The sequence below is a fragment of the Tachypleus tridentatus genome, chromosome 11 (genome assembly GCF_004210375.1).
Source record: "Tachypleus tridentatus isolate NWPU-2018 chromosome 11, ASM421037v1, whole genome shotgun sequence".
NCBI lineage: Eukaryota > Metazoa > Arthropoda > Merostomata > Xiphosura > Limulidae > Tachypleus > Tachypleus tridentatus.
This window is the reverse complement of record NC_134835.1, coordinates 16,290,598-16,315,959: the sequence shown is the minus strand read 5'-3', so window position 1 is coordinate 16,315,959 and position 25,362 is coordinate 16,290,598. Positions and strand designations below refer to the sequence as shown.

General features: G+C 34.7%; 1 protein-coding gene across 1 annotated transcript in view; it reads left to right on the top strand.

Moving 5' to 3' along the window:
* The first annotated feature begins 3,382 nt into the window (after window positions 1–3,382).
* LOC143231698 (uncharacterized) overlaps window positions 3,383–25,362 on the top strand; it is a 37,071-nt gene continuing 15,091 nt past the window's right edge. Inside the window, exons 1-7 of the mRNA XM_076466291.1 lie at window positions 3,383–3,483; window positions 4,380–4,432; window positions 5,459–5,527; window positions 7,684–7,906; window positions 10,942–11,114; window positions 15,234–15,427; window positions 16,226–16,382. Coding sequence (XP_076322406.1) covers window positions 4,405–4,432; window positions 5,459–5,527; window positions 7,684–7,906; window positions 10,942–11,114; window positions 15,234–15,427; window positions 16,226–16,382 — 844 coding nt within the window. The 5' untranslated portion in view covers window positions 3,383–3,483; window positions 4,380–4,404. The remainder of the gene's footprint in view (window positions 3,484–4,379; window positions 4,433–5,458; window positions 5,528–7,683; window positions 7,907–10,941; window positions 11,115–15,233; window positions 15,428–16,225; window positions 16,383–25,362) is intronic.

Here is a 25,362-nt window from a genome sequence, read left to right as displayed (position 1 = left end):
ATTTCAATGAGTAAAATATAACTAAACTAGATATTATTAAGTATTTTGCAAATGTTAGAAGAGCCCACAGGAATACTTTTTTTTTCAATTTTTTGGGCTTTATTAAAATTCCATGACAAAATATTCTAATTGTCTAGGCTTCTAGGGTATGGGATAACTATATCGAATCAATACTTTCATGTACATAATTGTGTGTTAGATATTTCAACATTTTAAGTTATATTCACTATCATGTTACTTATCGTAATACTAACTGACTTTGTTGAGAAAATAATGTTCACAATAACGGAACAGAGTGTGAGTTAAAATAATTATATGCACACAACCATGCCAGGTTGCATGACATTTGTACATAAAAACAGTTGTCTGATGTTCAGTGATTGCTTAAATACACACCTAAACGTTGGGTTTCCATGGAAATTTCTATTTGCGCATGATCATTGCGCAGTAGGGTGACCGAATGAGTGAATACCGCGGAGGTTTGTTTATATCAAATTAAACTAAAATACTTCAGAGGTTAAAAAAACAACGAAACCAACCATGTAATGAAACCGAATAAGTAATAAAAATGGAAATTACTTACTATTACTACTGTTAATAAAACTCTCAGCAACGCATCGTTTAATACATATTTAAAAAACTATGACAAACGTTGGTTGATTCAATTTTTTTAATGAACTGGTTTTTATATTTATTAAATAATTTTCCTTTAGAAAAAGTATCAAAATTTATTAAGTTCCTTCAATATGTTATAATGTGCTGTGGTATAAATAAATGTTTAAGTATGTCGCTGATGAAAAGAAATAAATCAATGCCATATAAATTATAGGCCTTTCGAACTCGATACAATATAAGTTATATCAATACTGTTAGGCCTAATGGGTATTAAGTACTGAAGTTTTAATAAAATATAAGTTATATTAATACTGTTAGGCCTAATGGGTGTTAAGAACTGAAGTTTTAATAAAATATAAGTTATATCAATACTGTTAGGCCTAATGGGTGTTAAGTACTGAAGTTTTAATAAAATATAATTTATATTAATACTGTTAGGCCTAATGGGTGTTAAGTACTGAAGTTTTAATAAAATATAAGTTATATTAATACTGTTAGGCCTAAAGGGTGTTAAGTACTGAAATTTTAATTGTGGTGTTTATGTTGATTTTCTGTTAACAACTAGTATTTAATCACGATTTCTTGAAAGTACAGCTTAATGCATGAAAATATATACATTTTTCTGTCTACAGAAAATATTTGTACTATGAAAGGAAATATACTAATTAATAAAAGGTAATTTTAAAAACGCACCAGTTATATCATCATACAAGACACTATGTTTTTGGTACTAGATGATTAATGTTTATATTTTAAACTAACAGAAATACATTTAACCCTCCAATGTTATCCCAGCTTTTCAACTAGCTTTTATGTGCCTTGTAAGAAGAAATATATATGTTCGGCATGGCCAGGTGGGTTAAGGTGTTCGAGTGGTAATCTGAGCGTCGCGGGTTCGAACTCTGATCGCACAAAAATGCTCGCACTTTCAGCCGTGAGGGCGTTATAATGACGGTCAATCCCACTATTCGTTGGTAAAAGAGTAGTTCAAGAGATGGCGTAGGGTGTGATGACTAGCTGCCTTCCCTCTTGTCTTACACTGCTAAATTACGGACGGCCAGCGCATATAGCCCTCGAGTAGCTTTGCGCGAAATTAAAAAACAAACAAAGAAAAATATATTTCATTGTTCGTAAATTAGTTTTGTTAATATTAATAGTTGCAATGTTTGCTTGTTTTATGAATTTAGCGCAAAGCTATTCGAGGACTGTCTGCGCTAGCCGTCCCTAATTTATCAGTGTAAGACTAGAGGGAAGGCAGCTAGTCATCACCATCCACCGCCAACTCTTGGGCTACTCTTTTACCAACGAATACTGGGATTGACCGTCACATTATAAAGTCCCCACGATTGAAAGGGCGAGCATGTTTGATGCGACCGGAATTCGAACCCGCGATCCTCGAATTACGAGTCAAACGCCTTATCACACTTGGCCATGCCGGGACCTGCAATGTTTGATGTACCTACATGTTTATATTAGTAATATTATTTGTTTTATAATTATAAATGTTGCTTTGTTTTGTCAGCTTAGTATAAAGCCTAAGGACTAGTTTAAACTTACGCTTGAATTTTGTGAAGTGTCTTATAACATTACCTATTCTTAGTTTTTTCGTTACAGAACATTATACACATTGTTTGTAAGTTCTGATCTAGATAGTTAGTATGCTTTCACTGTTATTGATGATTATCGGTAAATTCATAGTAACTTGGCATAATTTATTCAATCTGTATAAATAATACGCTTGTGTTTATCTGGAGGTGGATGGTGGTGACTAGTTGCTTTCCATCTAGTCTTATACTGCTAAATTAGGGACGACTAGCGCAGATAACAAACAAACCAAAAACTGTTCTGGAATAGAATTATAGCCAGATAGTTGTGGTTATACATACACTGACATACCAGAGAAATGATTAATAAATATTCTGTCAGACAGTTTTCGTTTTTGTAAACAGGAATCAAATTCTAACCATTGCAGTCCATCTGAGTTTTTCATCTGTGTGTTGAGGAACAGTACTGTGTTATACCATAAACAATTCTTCTTAAATTTGTTGTTATTTGTTGTTAAGCACAAAGTTACACAAGGGGCTATTCGTGCTCTGCCCACCATGGGTATCGAAACCCGGATTTTAGCAATATAAGACGGTAGGCATGCCGCTGTGCCACTGGGGGCTTCTCTTAAATTATTTCAACACTAAAAATAATACTTTTTTGTATAAATGATTCCTTTACTAGACCGAAACAGTAAGACTCAATTAACGTGTCATCAGCATGGAGTATTTAGTTTTGATGTTAAGATATAGTTTGCTTCGGATATCCGCTCAAAATTACACAGGGGTTAACTGCGCTAGACGTTCTTAGTTTAGAACTGATAGACTAGAGGTTTGTTTGTTTGTTTTAGAGCAAAGCCACATTAGGGAATCAGCCCTCAGACTTTAGTGTTAATCCGTAAGATTTTTTGTTGTCTTACTGAGAAACTAGACTAAAAGCATAGTAGCTAGACACCAAAAACGTTCCTATGTTGTAGTTTTTTCCAAAACAGTCGGTAGATTTTATATTAGGGAAAGTTGGATTTTTAATCCATCCTACTACAGTTTTTAGAACTCGTTTTTATAAAAAAAATATTGTTATTCTACGAGTGTTTTTTCTTAACAAATCAAGCTGTTTTTCTCAGTACGATATTTGTACTTCACTGAACCCAAAACTAATTCTTTTGAAAACCTGATACTGAAAATCTTTGCGAAAAATATAACATTTTTATCTTTTATCTTTGCAGTTGTATAATCAGAAGGAACAGAATAATGTGACAGAGGATTGGAAGGATCGAAACTAGAAACCTAAGTTTGGGGTCGAGAACATTTAATTGAAAAGAAGGTAATAATGAATGACAAGAAGTTTATGAATAAGATAAACATAAGCATAAGACAGTGTGGACGTGTGATAACAAGTGCTTTTAAAATAACATCATGTGAGAGGTAAAATAAGAATGTTAATGTACAAAGTGCTGTTAAAGTAGTCGTGAAATAGTGCAGAATCTGATAATATACAAAGTGCTGTTAAAGTAGTCGTGAAATAGTGCAGAATCTGATAATGTACAAAGTGCTGTAAAAGTAGTAGTGAAATAGTGCAGAATCTGATAATGTACAAAGTGCTGTAAAAGTAGTCGTGAAATAGTGCAGAATCTGATAATGTAAAAGTGCTGTTAAAGTAGTCGTGAAATAGTGCAGAATCTGATAATGTAAAAGTGCTGTTAAAGTAGCCACAAAAGGTGAAATAAAATTTGATGATGTGCAAAGTGCTGTTATAGTAGCCAAGAGGTGCAAAATGAAACGGATTTGTGCAAAGTGCTGTTAAGTAGCCAGAAAATAATGCAAAATAATATTGTTATTGTACAAAGTTTTGTGGAAAACAGCGATATCAAGGTGAAGCCTACAGCTGCTGTACAGCTTGCTACGAGTAACCAGGTAAAACAGCTGCCTGTTGCTATGGGCGATCTGCTAGAAGTAGTGAAACTGTTCGCCACACCGTCACTTGGTGTTAAGGGTGTTCCTGAAGAAGTCTTTGAAACTTAACTAAATATAATTTTGTTGTGAAGGTTCTTTAGCACAATATATGTCTACATTAACACCTGTTAATAATATAAATAACGCCGAAAAGAAAGAGATGTTTATTGTTTGAACGGACCTGACTTGAAGCTACGCAACACCCAAAACTCTATCAGGAATAATTTATGTTTTTAGAATTAATTATATGTTTTTTTCTTTCCTCAGGTAGGACTGACGTACAGTAACAAAAATGTTCTGTCTGGGTGCGAAGCTACGAGGTGTGTTACTTCAGACTTTAAAAATGTGTAACTTTTGTAGTTAGTTCAGATCAGTTATTTTAACTCAAATCTATATTTTGTTGAGTTAAATGCCTAATATAGCGTATGAAAAAATAGATTGTTAACACTAACAAATTAATTAAGGTAAAAAAAGAACCATACCATACTCAGGTTTTATCACATGGCTATTAATCACTTAACTACACATCTCACACAAAAATTGTGTGAAATTAGTATATACAGATCTACTCTTTGTTTATCTGAAGTCACTGGTCCTCGAAACATGAAAATAACTTTTTAACACAAAGACTGGGCAGGAGTTATGAACAGCTATTTTTACATCACTGTGATTTGAAACATGCAATGAACCATGCGGGAGACGTGCAAAAACAACTGTAGTTAAATGTGATTTTAAGCCTTTTTGTTAAAATTAAGTTCTATTTTTATAATAAATGGATTACGTTTCAATGAAGTTAAAAAAATAAAACAAAAACATACTGGCTTGACCATTTTTAATTTGTAATAAACAGTGACCCCTAGTATGGACTACTCACCAGTGCTTCAGTGATAGGCCTTACAAGGGGCCCGGCATGGATGGCCAGGTGGGTTAAGGCGTGCGACTCGTAATCTGAGGGTCGCGGGTTCGCATCCCGGTCGCACCAAATATGCTCGCCTTTTCATCCGTGGGACGTTATAATGTTACAGTCAATCCCACTATTCGTTGGTAAAAGAGTAGCCCAAGAGTTGGCGGTGGATGGTGATGACTAGCTGCCTTCCCTCTAGTCTTACACTGCTAAATTAGGGACGGCTAGCGCAGATAGCCCTCGAATAGCTTTGCGTGAATTAAAAAAAACAAACAAACAAGCCTTACAAATAGATTGATTACTTTACAAATGAAAGACAGTGATAAAAATGTCATGTTTCATTAACTCCATTATCATATTAAGTGGATAAAATAGCATTTTAAAACATATTTTATGCGAAACAGTTTGTAACCTTAACATCACTCTATCTCTGTTTATCCAGGTTTTGTGGTTATGAATTCTTTGATGCTTATTCAACTATTCGTACCCAGCAAGTTAATACCAGAAAAAAGTGAGTTTTTTTTTTTATCGTGGAAGGCTATTAGATGTTAACGAGCATCATCGGACTTTAAATCTAAAACTTGAAATTAATGTCCTGAGTAAGAATATAAAGTCTGATGAATTAATATATTCTTTGAAGTGAACGTCCAATTTTTATTTATAATATATCTGTGCCAACTACCGTCAGTTCTAAAATGATTAGAATACTGGAAATATTTTTTGATGTATACAGGGTGTTCGGAAATTCACTGTGCACTTATATAATAATTAACAGACAAAACTGAACACCCTGTATATTTATATATAATATATAATCACAGGAACTAGCCCTACAAATCATGTACATGTTTTAGAGATTTTAGAGCTATTCCCATTTTTAAATAAATTATTTTAACGTTGTACTCCTTTTAATAGTATATATATATATATTTATCATTACGTATTTGTTAGTTTAAATATAACGTAAATCAGAGAGCCTAGTTTGTTTCTAACAGTGCCACAGCTTAATAAATCTCCATTATATTGTCATGCTTCTGAGAACTTCCGCCTTTTCCTATTAATAATATTATAGATCATTGGGCATTTGTTTATAATGTAACTCAGTGATTCTCTTTTATTTATAATAATAGCGTATGTCAGTGAGCCCTATTATATATAATGATATATGTCAGTGATCCTCTATTATTTATAATAATGATATACCTCAGTGATACCCCCTGTTATTTATAATAATGATATACCTCAGTGATCCTTTATTATTTATAATAATGATATACCTCAGTGATACCCCCTGTTATTTATAATAATGATATACCTCAGTGATACCCCCTGTTATTTATAATAATGATATACCTCAGTGATCCTTTATTATTTATAATAATGATGTAACTCAGTGATCCCCTGTTAGTTATAATAATGATATACCTCAGTGATACCCCCTGTTATTTATAATAAAGGTGTACCTCAGTGTTCCTCTATTATTTATAATAATGATGTAACTCAGTGATCTCCTGTTAGTTATAATAATTATATACCTCAGTGTTACACCCTGTTATTTATAATAATAATATACCTCAGTGATCCTCTATTATTTATAATTATGATATACCTCAGTGATACCCCCTGTTATTTATAATAATGATGTAACTCAGTGATCCCCTGTTATTTATAATAATGATATACCTCAGTGATCCTCTATTAATTATAATAATGATGTAACTCAGTGATCCCCTGTTAGTTATAATAATGATATACCTCAGTGATACCCTCTGTTATTTATAATAATGATATACCTCAGTGATCCTCTGTTATTTATAATAATGATATACCTCAGTGATACCCCTTGTTATTTATAATAATGATATACCTCAGTGATCCTCTATTATTTATAATAATGATGTAACTCAGTGATCCTCTATTATTTATAATAATGATGTAACTCAGTGATCCCCTGTTAGTTATAATAATGATATACGTCAGTGATACCCCCTGTTATTTATAATAAAAATATACCTTAGTGATCCCCTGTTAGTTATAATAATGATGTAACTCAGTGATGCCCCCTGTTAGTTATAATAATGATATACCTCAGTGATACCCCCTGTTATTTATAATAATGATATACCTCAGTGATACCCCCTGTTATTTATAATAAAGATGTACCTCAGTGATCCCCTGTTAGTTATAATAATGATGTAACTCAGTGATGCCCCCTGTTAGTTATAATAATGACGTATCTCAGTGATCCTCTGTTATTTATGATTATGATGTATTTGATATTATTTGTATATAATAAAACAGAACTTGTATTATGTTAAGAAATGATCTACCTGTTATATCATGTATTACTTTCAACAGTTACGTAGTGTTCTATCTATTGTCATTTATAACAACTATGTAAAACAATGTAAAACATATTTTACATTGTAGAACTAAGATGAGTAGAACATTAAATCTATTGCCCAATAAACACTATTAAAAACAGGAACTAACCCTTCAAATCATGTTCATGTTTTAGAGATTTTAGGGCTATTCCCATTTTTAAATAAATTATTTTAACGTTGTACTGCTTTTAATAGTATATATATGCACATAATAGTATATATATGCACATAATAGTATACATATGCACAAGTGCTAATTCAATTTATCTTTCATATTGTTTAGATATCTGTCAACAGATGAATGGGAAAAAACAATATTTTGAAGCAGGACAAAGAGACATCATTACAATGGGTAATTTATCCAGTGAGACAGGGCACCCAAATAATAGTCAACAAAGCGCCCCACAACGGTGTAGCGTGGAACTAATTACATGCCCGTCCTGCCACTTCGTAATTAGTTTCCATTATTTGAACTTACCAACATGTAGCAGTGATGACTCGTGCTGGTGAGATATTTATCTCTACCTGTATTTTTGTTCTAGCGTCGTCTTTTCACAACGACTAAAAATTGATACTTAAACTTCTAAAACTGAAGAATACTTAGATGTATTTATTTCCTGGCTCTTACAAACATCTATTTAATCCAGTTGAACACAAGTGTGAATTTTCTTTGTTTCGTTAAGCACAGTTATAAGTGAAATATCTGAGGATGATGAAGGTGAGTAATATGTATACCTTTTTACAGTGGTTGATACATGATATAAGCCTACAACTCGGTTATTTAATAATGTTATTTTCATCCACGTATAACTGTAGAAAATACTATTACTTTTATTCGTGTGTTTGCTTTGAAGGATAAAACTACATCCTGAGACTTCAGTGATGACGAGAAACCCACTTGTTGAGAAAATTTATATGCAAAAACGGCTCGTTTGGGCTGAGAAAACACTTTTACATAGAAAAGCGAACAACGTTTCGACCTTCTTCGGTCATCGTCATCGCTTTGTGAACCTGACGATGACCGAAGAAGGTCGAAACATCCTGAGACTTGTTTTGTAGCCATCACTGAGATTTTAGTATTATGAGCCTCAAGCTAATTGTCACGCTACCAGGGAGTAATCACTATCTCTAATGGCTGAAATGTATGCAGTGTTTAGGCCAATCATAGACTTGTTTATCTGTAATAGTTATTACTGAACAGATAAAACATAGCTCTTCATTATATTGTATTTAATGAAATGGAAACGTTTTTACATGTTCCTGTAAAAATACGAAAGTAATAAGTTTTTTTGAAATAGTTCCTCACACTCAGTCATAGGTTGTTATTAAATATCAGCTGAAGTACTTTAGGCCTGACAATCAGTATAAGGCACAAAGAAAACTTCCATGGTTTAAAATGAGATGTGGCGCTAAAGTCAGGTCATCAATAAAACCGAGGAAAGCTATTAAAATAACAAGTAGTGGACGTCTATTGATCGCGGTGTAGGCGTACTTGCTTGTAACATTGTGAGCTTTCTGAGTACGAACGACTAGGCGGTCGTTATGTTCCTCTCGCTCGAAATTTAAGTAAGATTTCGAATATTTACCATGGATCACAATTTATAAATGCTAAAGAAAATAATCTTATATGTGATGGCTTTGATCAGCTTTGATTAGCAAGGAAAGTTCGAATTCTAATTGAATAATATATTGATAATACTTTCCCTGCACACTTGGGTTTCATCAGTAAAAAACATTACTTTTAACGTTCTGTATGTGTGTTTTTTTTTTTACTCTCATTATATGAAGGCCCGGCATGGCCAAGTGCGTAAGGCGCGCGACTGGTACTCCGAGGGTCGCGGGTTCGCGCCCGCGTCGCGCTAAACATGCTCGCCCTCCCAGCCGTGGGGGCGCTATAATGTGACGGTCAATCCCACTTTTCGTTGGTAAAAGAGTAGCCCAAGAGTTGGCGGTGGGTGGTGATGACTAGCTGCCTTCCCTCTAGTCTTACACTGCTAAATTAGGGACAGCTAGCACAGATAGCCCTCGAGTAGCTTTGTGCGAAATTCCAAAACAAACAAAACAAACAATCATTCTATGAACTGGTGCTTTACGTGTAACGAAAACATTTTCGCCAATCAAACACGCTGTTCTTTATTTTAATGTAGAAAGAAATAGAGAGTTAGTGATTAACCTTACAGTAAAATAAACATCAAATCATTTAGCAACTTACAATAAGGAGAGCTGCAGGAAGAATACTGAATAGTGCAAAAGAATGGAAAATACTTATGTAGGTATACATAAAAAAATTAGTTGACGCTGTTTAAGCAGCGCTTTTATATAATGATGGCCCGGCATGGCCTAGCGCGTAAGGCGTGCGACTCGTAATCCGAGGGTCGCGGGTTCGCGCCCGCGTCGCGCTAAACATGCTCGCCCTCCCAGCCGTGGGGGTGTATAATGTGACGGTCAATCCCACTATTCGTTGGTAAAAGAGTAGCCCAAGAGTTGGCGGTGGGTGGTGATGACTAGCTGCCTTCCCTCTAGTCTTACACTGCTAAATTAGGGACGGCTAGCACAGATAGCCCTCGAGTAGCTTTGTGCGAAATTTCCAAACAAACAAACAATTATATAATGATTAAAGAGTTCTGTAGATACAGTTGAAACGGCGTGTATCACGATCAACAAATATTAAAGTGCTTAAATAGTGTACTAGAGTTAACAAATACTATGAGATTTTAAAAACATTTTCTCTGTTTTAGGGTTAACAATGCTTACAGAAAATTATGATAAAACGCACGATATTATTGTCACTAAACAGCACAATACCGTTGAAAATGTATATTTTACACGATTAATGACAACTTTAAAACATACGTAAAGAGATATTTATTATGGTTAATATATACGTTTAGAAACGGAAAGACGAATTATGCTGACAAGATATCCTGTATGAAGGTTAATAAAATTACACAAATATTTATGAGGTTCTATTTTAGGACGATAAGTATTTTTAAAAATACGTTGAACATACTTATTTTATTCAGGTAAGAAAATAAATATTTCAAGAGTCATATATGCATACTGTAGTGTTAAAGTTAACGAATACGTGGGTTGAACAGTCATTATTGAGTATTAGGGTTAACAAATGATATAGAATGTATTGAAGAGCCATGATATGGTATAAGGGTTAACGAATAACATAGAATATGTTGAAGATTCATGAGGCAGAATTAGGGTCAAGGATAACATAGAATGTGTTAAGCTATATTAATCTAAAATTAACAAATGTTACAAGTTATTGGTTTTGCTTCGTAATAGACCAAATAATTTAAATTTCAGTTAGTTTTTAACTGTTTTATATTGTTGGAAAATATGACTTATTTTGGCTAACAAGACAACAGACAAGGTGGGTGGGATTTTGGATCAACCACAACAAGAGCTCTTGAGGTAAGATTTATCTACAGCTTTACTGGTTTTTTTTATGTAACTCATCTTGCCATTACAGCGATAAAATAATGTATCAACAACTGTTTCAAATGTGTTTAAACTTTCTTTGAAACAGGTGTGATTACATTCGAATTCATGAACCTTACTATAAACAGTCTCGTCAGACGTTTTGTGGAATCAGTACACATCCATCCACGGGTTTCGAGTCTTTGTCGAAGCTTTTAGTGATAGATTTCTTTTACAGTTTGTCACACACCGGTGCCTTCAAGTTAGAACTTAAAGCTGCTGGTAGGTAGTTTATCACTTTATTATTTTAACTCAAATGTCGGTAGAATACTTTCTGTAGAAATCGAAATACAGTTATTCTTTTAACAATCTTAGTTTAAATGTTTATTTACACGACCTTGTTGAATAGGACCATACTTTAAGCTGGGAGCGAGTGATGCATATGAAATAACAAAGAAGCAGAGTACAATTTGGTTAGAATATGTATTAGAGTACTTTTTGCACTCTTTGTAAAGCATTTCCAGATACGTTATGCATTATTGCTTATCAAAAACAGAAATTGACTCAGAATAACCTTATTTGTAAATTACAAATAACATCTCACAATTTTCACTTTCTTTACATCAAGAATGTTGCAGAGTGGAAATCGTTTTTAAATTAGGTTTTGCTCATATTAACGGATAAAAGTACATGTTTTATAGAGGTCAAATTAGCAGATGAATCAGCTTAAGTTCTGTGTAGGTCAGATTAGCTGATTCATTTGTTTTTAACCTGTTTTCTGTTGGTTAGATTAACAGATGAATCAGTACATGTTTTCTGTTGGTTAGATAAACAGATGAATCAATACGTTTTCTGTTGATCAGATGAACAGATGAATCACTACATGTTTTCTGTAGGTCAGATGAACAGATGAATTGATATGGTTTCGGTTGGTCAGATTAACAGATGAATCAGTAATGGTTTCTGTTGGTCAGATTAACAGATGAATCAATACGTTTTCTGTTGATCAGATTAACAGATGAATCAGTACATGGTTTCTGTTGGTCAGATTAACAGATGAATCACTACATGTTTTCTGTAGGTCAGATTAACAGATGAATCAGTACATGGTTTCTGTTGGTCAGATAAACAGATGAATTAATAATGGTTTCGGTTGGTCAGATTAACACATGAATCAGTAATGGTTTCTGTTGGTCAGATTAACAAATGAATCAGTAATGGTTTCTGTTGGTCATATTAACAGATGAATCAGTACATGGTTTCTGTTGGTCATATTAACAGATGAATCAGTAATGGTTTCTGTTGGTCAGATTAACAGATGAATCACTACATGTTTTCTGTAGGTCAGATTAACAGATGAATCACTACATGTTTTCTGTAGGTCAGATTAACAGATGAATCACTATATGTTTTCTGTAGGTCAGATTAACAGATGAATCAGTACATGGTTTCTGTTGGTCAGATAAACACATGAATCAGTAATGGTTTCTGTTGGTCAGATTAACAAATGAATCAGTAATGGTTTCTGTTGGTCAGATTAACAGATGAATCAGTACATGGTTTCTGTTGGTCATATTAACAGATGAATCAGTAATGGTTTCTGTTGGTCAGATTAACAGATGAATCAGTACATGGTTTCTGTAGGTCAGATTAACAGGTGAATCAGTAATGGTTTCTGTAGGTCAAATTAACAGGTGAATAAGTACATGTTTTCTGTTGGTTAGATTAAAAGATGAATCAGTACATGTTTTCTGTTGATCAGATTAACAGATGAATCAATACGTTTTCTGTTGATCAGATTAACAGATGAATCACTACATGTTTTCTGTAGGTCAGATTAACAGATGAATCACTACATGTTTTCTGTAGGTCAGATTAACAGATGAATCACTACATGTTTTCTGTAGGTCAGATTAACAGATGAATCAATACGTTTTCTGTTGATCAGATTAACAGATGAATCACTACATGTTTTCTGTAGGTCAGATTAACAGATGAATCACTACATGTTTTCTGTAGGTCAGATTAACAGATGAATCACTATATGTTTTCTGTAGGTCAGATTAACAGATGAATCAGTACATGGTTTCTGTTGGTCAGATAAACACATGAATCAGTAATGGTTTCTGTTGGTCAGATTAACAAATGAATCAGTAATGGTTTCTGTTGGTCAGATTAACAGATGAATCAGTACATGGTTTCTGTTGGTCATATTAACAGATGAATCAGTAATGGTTTCTGTTGGTCAGATTAACAGATGAATCAGTACATGTTTTCTGTTGGTTAGATTAAAAGATGAATCAGTACATGTTTTCTGTTGATCAGATTAACAGATGAATCAATACGTTTTCTGTTGATCAGATTAACAGATGAATCACTACATGTTTTCTGTAGGTCAGATTAACAGATGAATCAGTACATGGTTTCTGTTGGTCAGATTAACAGATGAATCAGTAATGGTTTCTGTTGGTCAGATTAACAAATGAATCAGTAATGGTTTCTGTTGGTCAGATTTACAGATGAATCAGTACATGGTTTCTGTTGTTCAGATTTACAGATGAATCAATACGTTTTCTGTTGGTCAGATTAACAGATGAATCAATACGTTTTCTGTTGGTCAGATTAACAGATGAATCAGTACATGTTTTCTGTAGGTCAGATTAACAGATGAATCACTACATGTTTTCTGTAGGTCAGATTAACAGATGAATCACTACATGTTTTCTGTAGGTCAGATTAACAGATGAATCAGTACATGGTTTCTGTTGGTCAGATAAACACATGAATCAGTAATGGTTTCTGTTGGTCAGATTAACAAATGAATCAGTAATGGTTTCTGTTGGTCAGATTAACAAATGAATCAGTAATGGTTTCTGTTGGTCAGATTTACAGATGAATCAGTACATGGTTTCTGTTGGTCAGATTAACAGATGAATCAATACGTTTTCTGTTGGTCAGATTAACAGATGAATCAGTAGATGTTTTCTGTTGGTTAGATTAAAAGATCAATCAGTACATGTTTTCTTTTGGTTAGATTAACAGATGAATCACTACATGTTTTCTGTAGGTCAGATTAACAGATGAATCATTAATGGTTTCTGTTGGTTAGATTAACAGATGAATAAATACGTTTTCTGTTGATCAGATTAACAGATGAATCAGTACATGGTTTCTGTTGGTCAGATTAACAGATGAATCAGTACATGGTTTCTGTTGGTCAGATTAACAGATGAATCAATACGTTTTCTGTTGGTCAGATTAACAGATGAATCAGTAGATGTTTTCTGTTGGTTAGATTAAAAGATCAATCAGTACATGTTTTCTTTTGGTTAGATTAACAGATGAATGAATTCGTTTTCTGTTGATCAGATTAACAGATGAATCACAACATGTTTTCTGTTGGTTAGATTAACAGATGAATCAATGCGTTTTCTGTTGATCAGATTAACAGATGAATCAGAACATGGTTTCTGTTGGTCATATTAATAGGTGAATCAGTACATGTTTTCTGTAGATCAGATTAACAGATGAATCAGTACATGGTTTCTGTTGGTCAGATTAACAGATGAACCAGTAATGGTTTCTGTTGGTCAGATTAACAGGTGAATCAGTACATGTTTTCTGTTGGTCAGATTAACAGATGAATCATTAATGGTTTCTGTTGGTCATATTAACAGATCAATACGTTTTCTGTTGGTCAGATTAACAGATGAATCAGTACATGGTTTCTGTTGGTCAGATTAACAGATGAATCAGTAATGGTTTCTGTTGGTCAGATTAACAGGTGAATCAGTACATGTTTTCTGTTGGTCAGATTAACAGATGAATCATTAATGGTTTCTGTTGGTCATATTAACAGATGAATCAATACGTTTACTGTTGGTCAGATTAACAGATGAATCAGTACATGCTTTCTTTCGGTCAGATTAACAGATGAATTAATACGTTTTCTGTTGGTCAGATTAACAGGTGAATTAGTACATGTTTTCTGTTGGTCTCGTGTTAATTTGTTATAGGAATTCGTTTTATTTTGATTACTTACTTGTGTGACGTCACACCGATTTTATTGTACTTCGTACGGGTTTGAAACAAAGTTTTAAATTATACCTATTTATAAAAATAATGTTTATAAGCTTTATTGCTGTTATTATTAATTCGCAATTAACACATATGTGAAACACATACTATTACAATATATTATATTTAATGTCACGAACCCAAAACGTTTCAAAGATACAAAAACAAAAGAATTATTGTTCTTGTATGAAATAACTCAAAGGTTTATGTTTTAATTTTATTAGAAGTAAATATTGAACCTAAAATTATTTTTAAATAAACGTGATTATGTAATTTAAAATCGCATTTTAAAACTAATATCTTAGAAACTACTTCTTGTTACAGATAATATTTACGTGTATGAAGGCAGTGACATGTTATATGAATCTGGAATGGCAGGATACATTGAGACACCATTTTTCCCTGATAGATATCCTAGCGATTACAGTGCTGAATATATTATTAAGAATCTGGAGAAGAAAGGTTTGATTCAAGTGGTGTTCTTGGATTTTCTGCTTTCACCCTGGTCGTTTATTGAGGTTAGTATTTTATTATAACATTAAAGAAGGGTTTGATCCAACTGGTTTTCATACTTTCTACCCGGGCTGTTATTGAGGTTAATACTTTATTGTAATAAAGAAGGATTTTATCCAGCTGGTGCTGTTGAACTTCCTACTTTGTACCTGGTCATTTACTGAGGTTAATATATATACTTTTAGCAGTAGATATGGTAGTCACTGATATTAAGTTAACGTTTCTTTTCGTACCCAGATCTTCGTGACCGGTTAGCCGATGAAAGATACAGTAAATCTTCATGTTAAGCAAGGATCTAACATTTCTTTAGATCTCGCTGGTCATTTAGTCCATTTTAGAAATAGTAATCGTTCGTTATAAGTAAGGACCTAACATTTATTTAGATCTCTCTGGTCATTTAATCCATTTTAGATGTTGTAGTCTTTCGTATTGAATAAGGATCTAACCTTTCTTGTTTTGTGTGGTTTTCATTACCAGTTTGTTTTCCCTATGAAATATAATGACTAACCTTTCTTGTGTATAACACAGATTTCTAAATTTGGTCCTCAAATAGTGCATTCGAGATAACGTAATGCAGCAGGTTTAGTTATGTTGTAACATGTTTTTCTTCTTATGTCTTTGTCACCTGTTGGTTCAGGTAGGTACATTAACCATTAATGTTAAAGAAGGAGTAAGTTTTTATTTTTTGTAACTAGAGTTATAATTTTTCACGTCGAGCAACATTACTCCAACTTATAGTTTAAAAAATGTTTCTTACACCCTTACAGTTATGTAAAGTTAAGTGTAATTTTATTTATGTCTAGGTGATGGAGAACAATGGGTCTACTTTGCACGCTTATAATGGAGATGAGTCCCGACCGCCAGTAATATCATCTAACGGTCATGTTCTAAAAATGAAATTTTATGCTAATGACGACAATCCTAAGTCAGGTTTCAGAGCAAAGTATAGCATCTACAAGTGTATGTTTCAAAGTTTCTTTCATTTTTCCTTTGTAGATTTTGTTTAATTTAAATTTGTTTTTGAATTTTCGCGCAAAACTCAGCAACATTTTATCACGCTTAGCTAAACCTAATTAAAGGTGATGGTCTATAGGTGAGGCATCAGAAACCATTTCCAACTCATGGAATACTTTTCTATTATCGAATAGTGGCATTTGAGTGGGATGCGAGTTTTTGAGGTAACGGGACGTGAACTAGGAATACCTGGTTGTCGTTTCGTAAATCAATGAGCTGTTCTTCGTCATCAGTTGTAAGATTTGTTGTCTATTCCGAATGGATAGGTCACCCGGATATATTCGTCGACAGCAAGTGACGGGAAGTAATGCTTTAGTGCGGACTGGAGGTCGCTTAATGTGTCCAAAATTTGAGGGACAATTTTCTTCTTTGACGAACATTCGTTAACAGAAGGAAAACAATCCAGGACTCCTTTCGAGATCTTATTCTTCCACAGCGTCACCTTTTCATCGGAGGCCTTCAGTTTGGACGTTGCAGTAATAATGTTTTCAGATGGTCCTTGGAGACTTAAGTTCAGAGAATTTAATTTGTCAAACAAGTCGGAGGGATATTGAACCTTCAGCTACTAGATCTCATCATGAAAAGAAAATTCAAAACCTGCTTCCTCAACCTCCAAGAAAGAATTTACTTCAGTTTTTAGTTGGACAAGACGCTTTAACCCCTGTCCTTTCGAAAGCCATCGAACTTCAGTGTGATACAGTAGCTTTTTGTAGTCTGAATCCATCGCCTCACAGAGAAGAGAGAAAAGTCGAGATTGAAGTGGCCGAGACTTGCTGAAAATCACCACTTGAATAACTTGACTCATAACAGACTGCAAATCCTTCAGCAAATATTTGGAGGCAAGCGCCTCTGTGAATCATGCAGTGAACAATCCTAATGTTTGGATTTAGTTCACTGCATGACTCACAGAGTCATTGTTCATACAGTAAACAATTCTAATGTTTGGATTTTGTTGTCGCACCAGAGTGACGAATCCCTTCTTTTTTTTGCATTGAAGGACAGCCATCGGTGCAAACACTGACACTGTTATTCCAATGTAATTTGAAGAGCAAAATGTTTTCATTCACCAACTCGAAAATGTTTTTCACTATACTTTTTAAATCTTTGCAAAATAAGTAAACGTTTACGATTTTTCCATCTTTTATGAATCGAACAAAAGCCAGAACTTGAGCTTTTCCACTATATTGTCCAGTTGATATAAAATTCCTACCTACAGCGTAATAGCTGTAGCTAACCGGAGAATGAGAACATGTCCCAGAAAATATGACCCGGCATGGCCAATCGTGTTAAGAAATTCGACTCGTAATATGAGGATCGCGGGTTCGCATCCCCACCACACCAAACATGCTCGCCCTTTCAGCCGTGGGGGCGTTATAATGTGACGGTCAATCCCACTATTCGTTGGTAAAAGAGTAGCCCAAGAGTTGGCGGTGGGTGGTGATGACTAGCTGCCTTCCCTCTAGTCTTACATTGCTAAATTAGGAACGGCTAACACAGATAGCCCTCGAGTAGCTTTGTGCGAAATTCGAAAACAAATAAACAAACAAGAAAACAAACTGTATTACTTAATTAACGGTAGGGAGGTTTTATAACTGCCCCACAGTTTGTGGGGTATGGCTCTAGTCTATCTGACATTAGTTATCAAATTTCGCGCCGCGGGAAATTTCAAATTTTCGAGAGAAACACATCGATATAAACATCTATCGGACATCGTGCGAACTACTAGCTCGAGGTAGTTCACAGTTTTAACAGTAGATCGCGCTACATTTCTTTCGATGACGTTCTTGAATGTTTGAGATATGTTTTTGTGTACTTGTACTTTTGGCTACGCCAGTAACTTCTCGAACATCTATCGGACATCGTGCGAACTGCTAGCTCCAGGTAGTTCACAGTTTTAACAGTAGATCGCGCTACATTTCCTTCGATGACGTTCTTGTATGTTTGAGATATGTTTTTGTGTACTTGTACTTTCGGCTACGCCAGTAACTTCTCGAACTTTGTCGTTTATTAGATTCTGTATATATAAATACTTGTCGACTCTCCGGGTCCGTCAGTAATTGAAATAACTGAAGGTGTTGTGATCAAGTATCTAACGAAGTTCAATGGATTATTTTGTTGATTTTTAGTCCTTGTACATAAAAACAGATTTTTGAACATTAATAAGAAGTGTGGTAGTGAGGAAAAGGATGGCAAACCACAGACCAATGGCAAAGTTGTGAAGAGACGGAAGTATTGGTAATATGAGGATAGTTATCTATATGTTGGTTTTACTTCGGTAGATGTCAATCATGAAGAATGTCCGCTTTGTGTTTTATGTCTAAACGTTTTGGCTTCAGAGTGCGTGTTTCCAAGTTAACTAAAACGCTACTTACAGATCAGTCATCCTAACTTGGTGAGTAAAGCTAGCGATTAGTTTACCAGAAAGTTACAAGAATTGAAAGTACAAAAAGGTACATTTTTGAAACAAGCATCAATATCAAGCAATGCTTTGTTAATATCCCACAAGGTGGCATATGGAGTCGCTAAATGTAAAAAGCCTGACACAATCGCAGAAACTGATTTTACCGGCTGCAGAATACATGATGAACATTGTGGTTGGTGAATCTTCAGGAAGACTGCTTTCAGAAATGCTTTTATTCAATAATACTATCAGTCACAGAGTCCAATACATATCCGGAGGCCTCAACGATCAGCTAATTGAAAAAAATGAAAGTGATGGAATTCGGGTTACAGCTAGATAAGCCCACGGATAATAACAAGGATGTTCATTTGATTTGTTACACCAGCTAGATAAGCCCACGGATAATAACAAGGATGTTTATTTGATTTGTTACACCAGCTAGATAAGCTCACGGATAGTAGAAAGGATGTTCATTTGATTTGTTACACCAGCTAAATAAGCCCACGGATAGTAACAAGGATGCTCATTTGATTTGTTACACCAGCTAGATAAGCTCACGGATGATAACAAGGATGTTCATTTGATTTGTTACACCAGCTAAATAAGCCCACGGATAGTAACAAGAATGTTCATTTGATTTGTTACACCAGCTAGATAAGCCCACGGATAATAACAAGAATGTTCATTTGATTTGTTACACCAGCTAAATAAGCCCACGGATAGTAGAAAGGATGTTCATTTGATTTGTTACACCAGCTAGATAAGCCCACGGATAGTAACAAGGATGTTCATTTGATTTGTTACACCAGCTAGATAAGCCCACGGATAGTAAACAAGGATGCTCATTTGATTTGTTACACCAGCTAGATAAGCCCACGGATAGTAACAAGGATGCTCATTTGATTTGTTACACCAGCTAGATAAGCCCACGGATAGTAAACAAGGATGTTCATTTGATTTGTTACACCAGCTAGATAAGCCCACGGATAATAACAAGGATGTTCATTTGATTTGTTACACCAGCTAGATAAGCCCACGGATAGTAAACAAGGATGTTCATTTGATTTGTTACACCAGCTAGATAAGCCCACGGATAGTAACAAGGATGCTCATTTGATTTGTTACACCAGCTAGATAAGCCCACGGATAGTAAACAAGGATGTTCATTTGATTTGTTACACCAGCTAGATAAGCCCACGGATAATAACAAGGATGTTCATTTGATTTGTTACACCAGCTAGATAAGCCCACGGATAGTAAACAAGGATGCTCATTTGATTTGTTACACACGGTTCGTGGATGGTGATAAAATTGTGCAAGACCTTTTCTTTTGTAAAGGTATCACTGTAGGTACAAAGGCTCAAGACGTATTTAAGATCCTTGAGACACTTTTATGTGTGAAAACAACTTAAACTGGACTTAAGTGCGTTGGCATCTGTACCGATGGCGGTCGCTCTATTTTTCGGCTGTTATGGAGGACTGTAGGCACTCGTAGAAGCAAAGCTCTTGATGCAGTGTGGACCCACTGCATGATCCACAAGGAAACCCTTGCGTCAAAGTATCTGAGTCCTACACTGAACCTAGTCCTGGAGAGTGTGTTGAAAGTGGTGAACTTTATAAAAACTGTGTGAAGATACGGGATCTGAGCACACATCTTTGTTGTGTTACTGTAGCTCGCAATGACTCTCTCCTGGGAATGCACTATCCCCAGGAACTCTTATCTTATCTTGAAGAAGTAGGACATGAGTGTGCTAAGAATTTCTTAAATACTGTTTTTTTTGTCAAAATTAGCACACCGGATGTAATCACTTCAAAAAACTGAATGTGTTGAATCTCTCTCTGCAGGGAAGCAACACGCACATTCTGGAACTCGCAGAGAAGGTTTCAGCCTTCAGAAAAAATTACTACTATGGGGGAAAAATAAATGAAGATAGTGGCAAAGACTTTGCCAGTTGATTTGACCCACGAACTGAAATCTGTTTTTGAGGATCACCTAACACAGCTCAGTGACTGGTTTTAAAATTACTTTCCAGAAGATATGAAGAAGTTGCATTGACCCATGACCCATTTAAGGCTAAGACTCCATCTAAATGTTCCTCTGCAGAAGAAGAAAATGGACCCATGACCCATTCAAGGCTAAGGCTCCATCTAAATGTTCCTCTGCAGAAGAAGAAAATCTTATTGAGCTGTCTTGTGACAATACTTTGAAAACAAAATTTGGCAACATGAAACTAACTGAGTTTTGGATATCAGTAAAAGATGAAGTGCTAAGTGCTAAAACTCAGCGAACCCTTATTCCATTTGCGACATTGCTGTAATAAAAAGAATTAACGCGCGAAAATCAGTGTGGAACAGGAAATAAAGGTAGCGGTGACCAATCTGATTCCAGAGTTTTAGAAGCTGTGCAGTGCCATACAGACGAACATTTCCAATTAAGTAATTGGGGTAATTAAAAAATGTAATAAAAACTTAGTGTTTACTTTCAATATGCGTGTGTTGTTCTGTCAAACGGATACTAAGTTGCTACGACATAAATGCTTATTAAGTTTTTTTGACCTAACTACTAAATAAACACAACTATTAGATTTTTATTTTTGTCCAAGGGCGTCGTGAACCTATATAGTTTTTGGTTACACTGGTCTATCTCTTCTAAGTTATGGTTGGACAGCGCAGATAGTTCTTGAATATCTTTGCACAAAATTTACCAAACGAATAAACTGTCTCATATGTGTGTTTAAACATAGCATTGGTGAAGGTATAACACAATCTCACATCAAGCATATATGTGTTCAAACATAGCATTGGTGAAGTTTTAACACAATCTCACATCAGGCGTATGTGTGTTCAAACATAGCATTGGTGAAGTTTTAACACAATCTCACATCAGGCGTATGTGTGTTCAAATATAGCATTGGTAAAGTTTTAACACAATCTCACATCAGGCATATGTGTTCAAACATAGCATTGTTGAAGTTTTAACAAAATCTCACATCAAGCATATGTGTGTTCAAACATAGCATTGGTGAAGTTTTAACACAATCTCACATCAGGCGTATCTGTGTTCAAACATAGCATTGGTGAAGGTATAACACAATCTCACATCAAGCATATATGTGTTCAAACATAGCATTGGTGAAGTTTTAACACAATCTCACATCAGGCGTATGTGTGTTCAAATATAGCATTGTTGAAGTTTTAACAAAATCTCACATCAGGCATATGTGTTCAAACATAACATTGTTGAAGTTTTAACAAAATCTCACATCAGGCATATGTGTGTTCAAACATAGCATTGGTGAAGGTATAACACAATCTCACATCAAGCATATATGTGTTCAAACATAGCATTGGTGAAGTTTTAACACAATCTCACATCAGGCGTATGTGTGTTCAAACATAGCATTGGTGAAGTTTTAACACAATCTCACATCAGGCGTATGTGTGTTCAAACATAGCATTGGTGAAGTTTTAACAAAATCTCACATCAGGCATATGTGTGTTCAAATATAGCATTGGTAAAGTTTTAACACAATCTCACATCAGGCATATGTGTTCAAACATAGCATTGTTGAAGTTTTAACAAAATCTCACATCAGGCATATGTGTGTTCAAACATAGCATTGGTGAAGTTTTAACACAATCTCACATCAGGCGTATGTGTGTTCAAACATAGCATTGGTGAAGTTTTAACACAATCTCACATCAGGCGTATGTGTGTTCAAACATAGCATTGGTGAAGTTTTAACAAAATCTCACATCAGGCATATGTGTGTTTAAATATAGCATTGGTAAAGTTTTAACACAATCTCACATCAGGCATATGTGTTCAAACATAGCATTGTTGAAGTTTTAACAAAATTTCACATCAGGCATATGTGTGTTCAAACATAGCATTGGTGAAGTTTTAACACAATCTCACATCAGGCATATGTGTGTAACATAGCATTGTTGAAGTTTTAACACAATCTCACATCAGGCATATGTGTGTTCAAACATAGCATTGTTGAAGTTTTAACACAATCTCACATCAGGCATATGTGTGTTCAAACATAGCATTGTTGAAGTTTTAACACAATCTCACATCAGGCATATGTGTGTTCAAACATAGCATTGTTGAAGTTTTAACACAATCTCACATCAGGCATATGTGTGTTCAAACATAGCATTGTTGAAGTTTTAACACAATCTCACATCAGGCGTATGTGTGTTCAAACATAGCATTGTTGAAGTTTTAACACAATCTCACATCAGGCGTATCTGTGTTCAAACATAGCATTGTTGAAGTTTTAACACAATCTCACATCAGGCGTATCTGTGTTCAAACATAGCATTGTTGAAGTTTTAACACAATCTCACATCAGGCGTATCTGTGTTCAAACATAGCATTGTTGAAGTTTTAACACAATCTCACATCAGGCGTATCTGTGTTCAAACATAGCATTGTTGAAGTTTTAACACAATCTCACATCAGGCATATGTGTGTGCAAACATAGCATTGTTGAAGTTTTAACACAATCTCACATCAGGCGTATGTGTGTTAAAACATAGCATTGTTGAAGTTTTAACACAATCTCACATCAGGCGTATGTGTGTTCAAACATAGCATTGTTGAAGTTTTAACACAATCTCACATCAGGCATATGTGTGTTCAAACATAGCATTGTTGAAGTTTTAACACAATCTCACATCAGACATATGTGTGTTCAAACATAGCATTGTTGAAGTTTAACACAATCTCACATCAGGCGTATGTGTGTTCAAACATAGCATTGTTGAAGTTTTAACACAATCTCACATCAGGCATATGTGTGTTCAAACATAGCATTGTTGAAGTTTTAACACAATCTCACATCAGGCGTATGTGTGTTCAAACATAGCATTGTTGAAGTTTTAACACAATCTCACATCAGGCGTATGTGTGTTCAAACATAGCATTGTTGAAGTTTTAACACAATCTCACATCAGGCATATGTGTGTTAAAACATAGCATTGTTGAAGTTTTAACACAATCTCACATCAGGCGTATGTGTGTTCAAACATAGCATTGTTGAAGTTTTAACACAATCTCACATCAAACATATGTTTGTTCAAACATAGCATTGTTGAAGTTTCAACACAATCTTACATCAGGCGTATGTGTGTTCAAACATAGCATTGTTGAAGTTTTAACACAATCTCACATCAGGCATATGTGTGTTCAAACATAGCATTGGTGAAGTTTTAACACAATCTCACATCAGGCGTATGTGTGTTCAAACATAGCATTGGTGAAGTTTTAACAAAATCTCACATCAGGCATATGTGTGTTCAAACATAGCATTGTTAAAGTTTTAACACAATCTCACATCAGGCATATGTGTGTTCAAACATAGCATTGTTGAAGTTTTAACACAATCTCACATCAGGCATATGTGTGTTCAAACATAGCATTGTTGAAGTTTTAACACAATCTCACAAGAGGCATATGTGTGTTCAAACATAGCATTGTTGAAGTTTTAACACAATCTCACATCAGGCGTATGTGTGTTCAAACATAGCATTGTTGAAGTTTTAACACAATCTCACATCAGGCATATGTGTGTTCAAACATAGCATTGTTGAAGTTTTAACACAATCTCACATCAGGCATATGTGTGTTCAAACATAGCATTGTTGAAGTTTTAACACAATTTCACATCAGACATATGTGTGTTCAAACATAGCATTGTTGAAGTTTTAACACAATCTCACATCAGGCGTATGTGTGTTCAAACATAGCATTGTTGAAGTTTTAACACAATCTCACATCAGGCATATGTGTGTTCAAACATAGCATTGTTGAAGTTTTAACACAATCTCACATCAGGCATATGTGTGTTCAAACATAGCATTGTTGAAGTTTTAACACAATCTCACATCAGGCGTATGTGTGTTCAAACATAGCATTGTTGAAGTTTTAACACAATCTCACATCAGGCATATGTGTGTTCAAACATAGCATTGGTGAAGGTATAACACAATCTCACATCAAGCATATATGTGTTCAAACATAGCATTGGTGAAGTTTTAACACAATCTCACATCAGGCGTATGTGTGTTCAAACATAGCATTGGTGAAGTTTTAACACAATCTCACATCAGCCATATGTGTTCAAACATAGCATTGTTGAAGTTTTAACACAATCTCACATGAGACATATGTGTGTTCAAACATAGCATTGTTGAAGTTTAACACAATCTCACATCAGGCGTATGTGTGTTCAAACATAGCATTGTTGAAGTTTTAACACAATCTCACATCAGGCATATGTGTGTTCAAACATAGCATTGTTGAAGTTTTAACACAATCTCACATCAGGCGTATGTGTGTTCGAACATAGCATTGTTGAAGTTTTAACACAATCTCACATCAGGCGTATGTGTGTTCAAACATAGCATTGTTGAAGTTTTAACACAATCTCACATCAGGCGTATGTGTGTTAAAACACAGCATTGTTGAAGTTTTAACACAATCTCACATCAGGCGTATGTGTGTTCAAACATAGC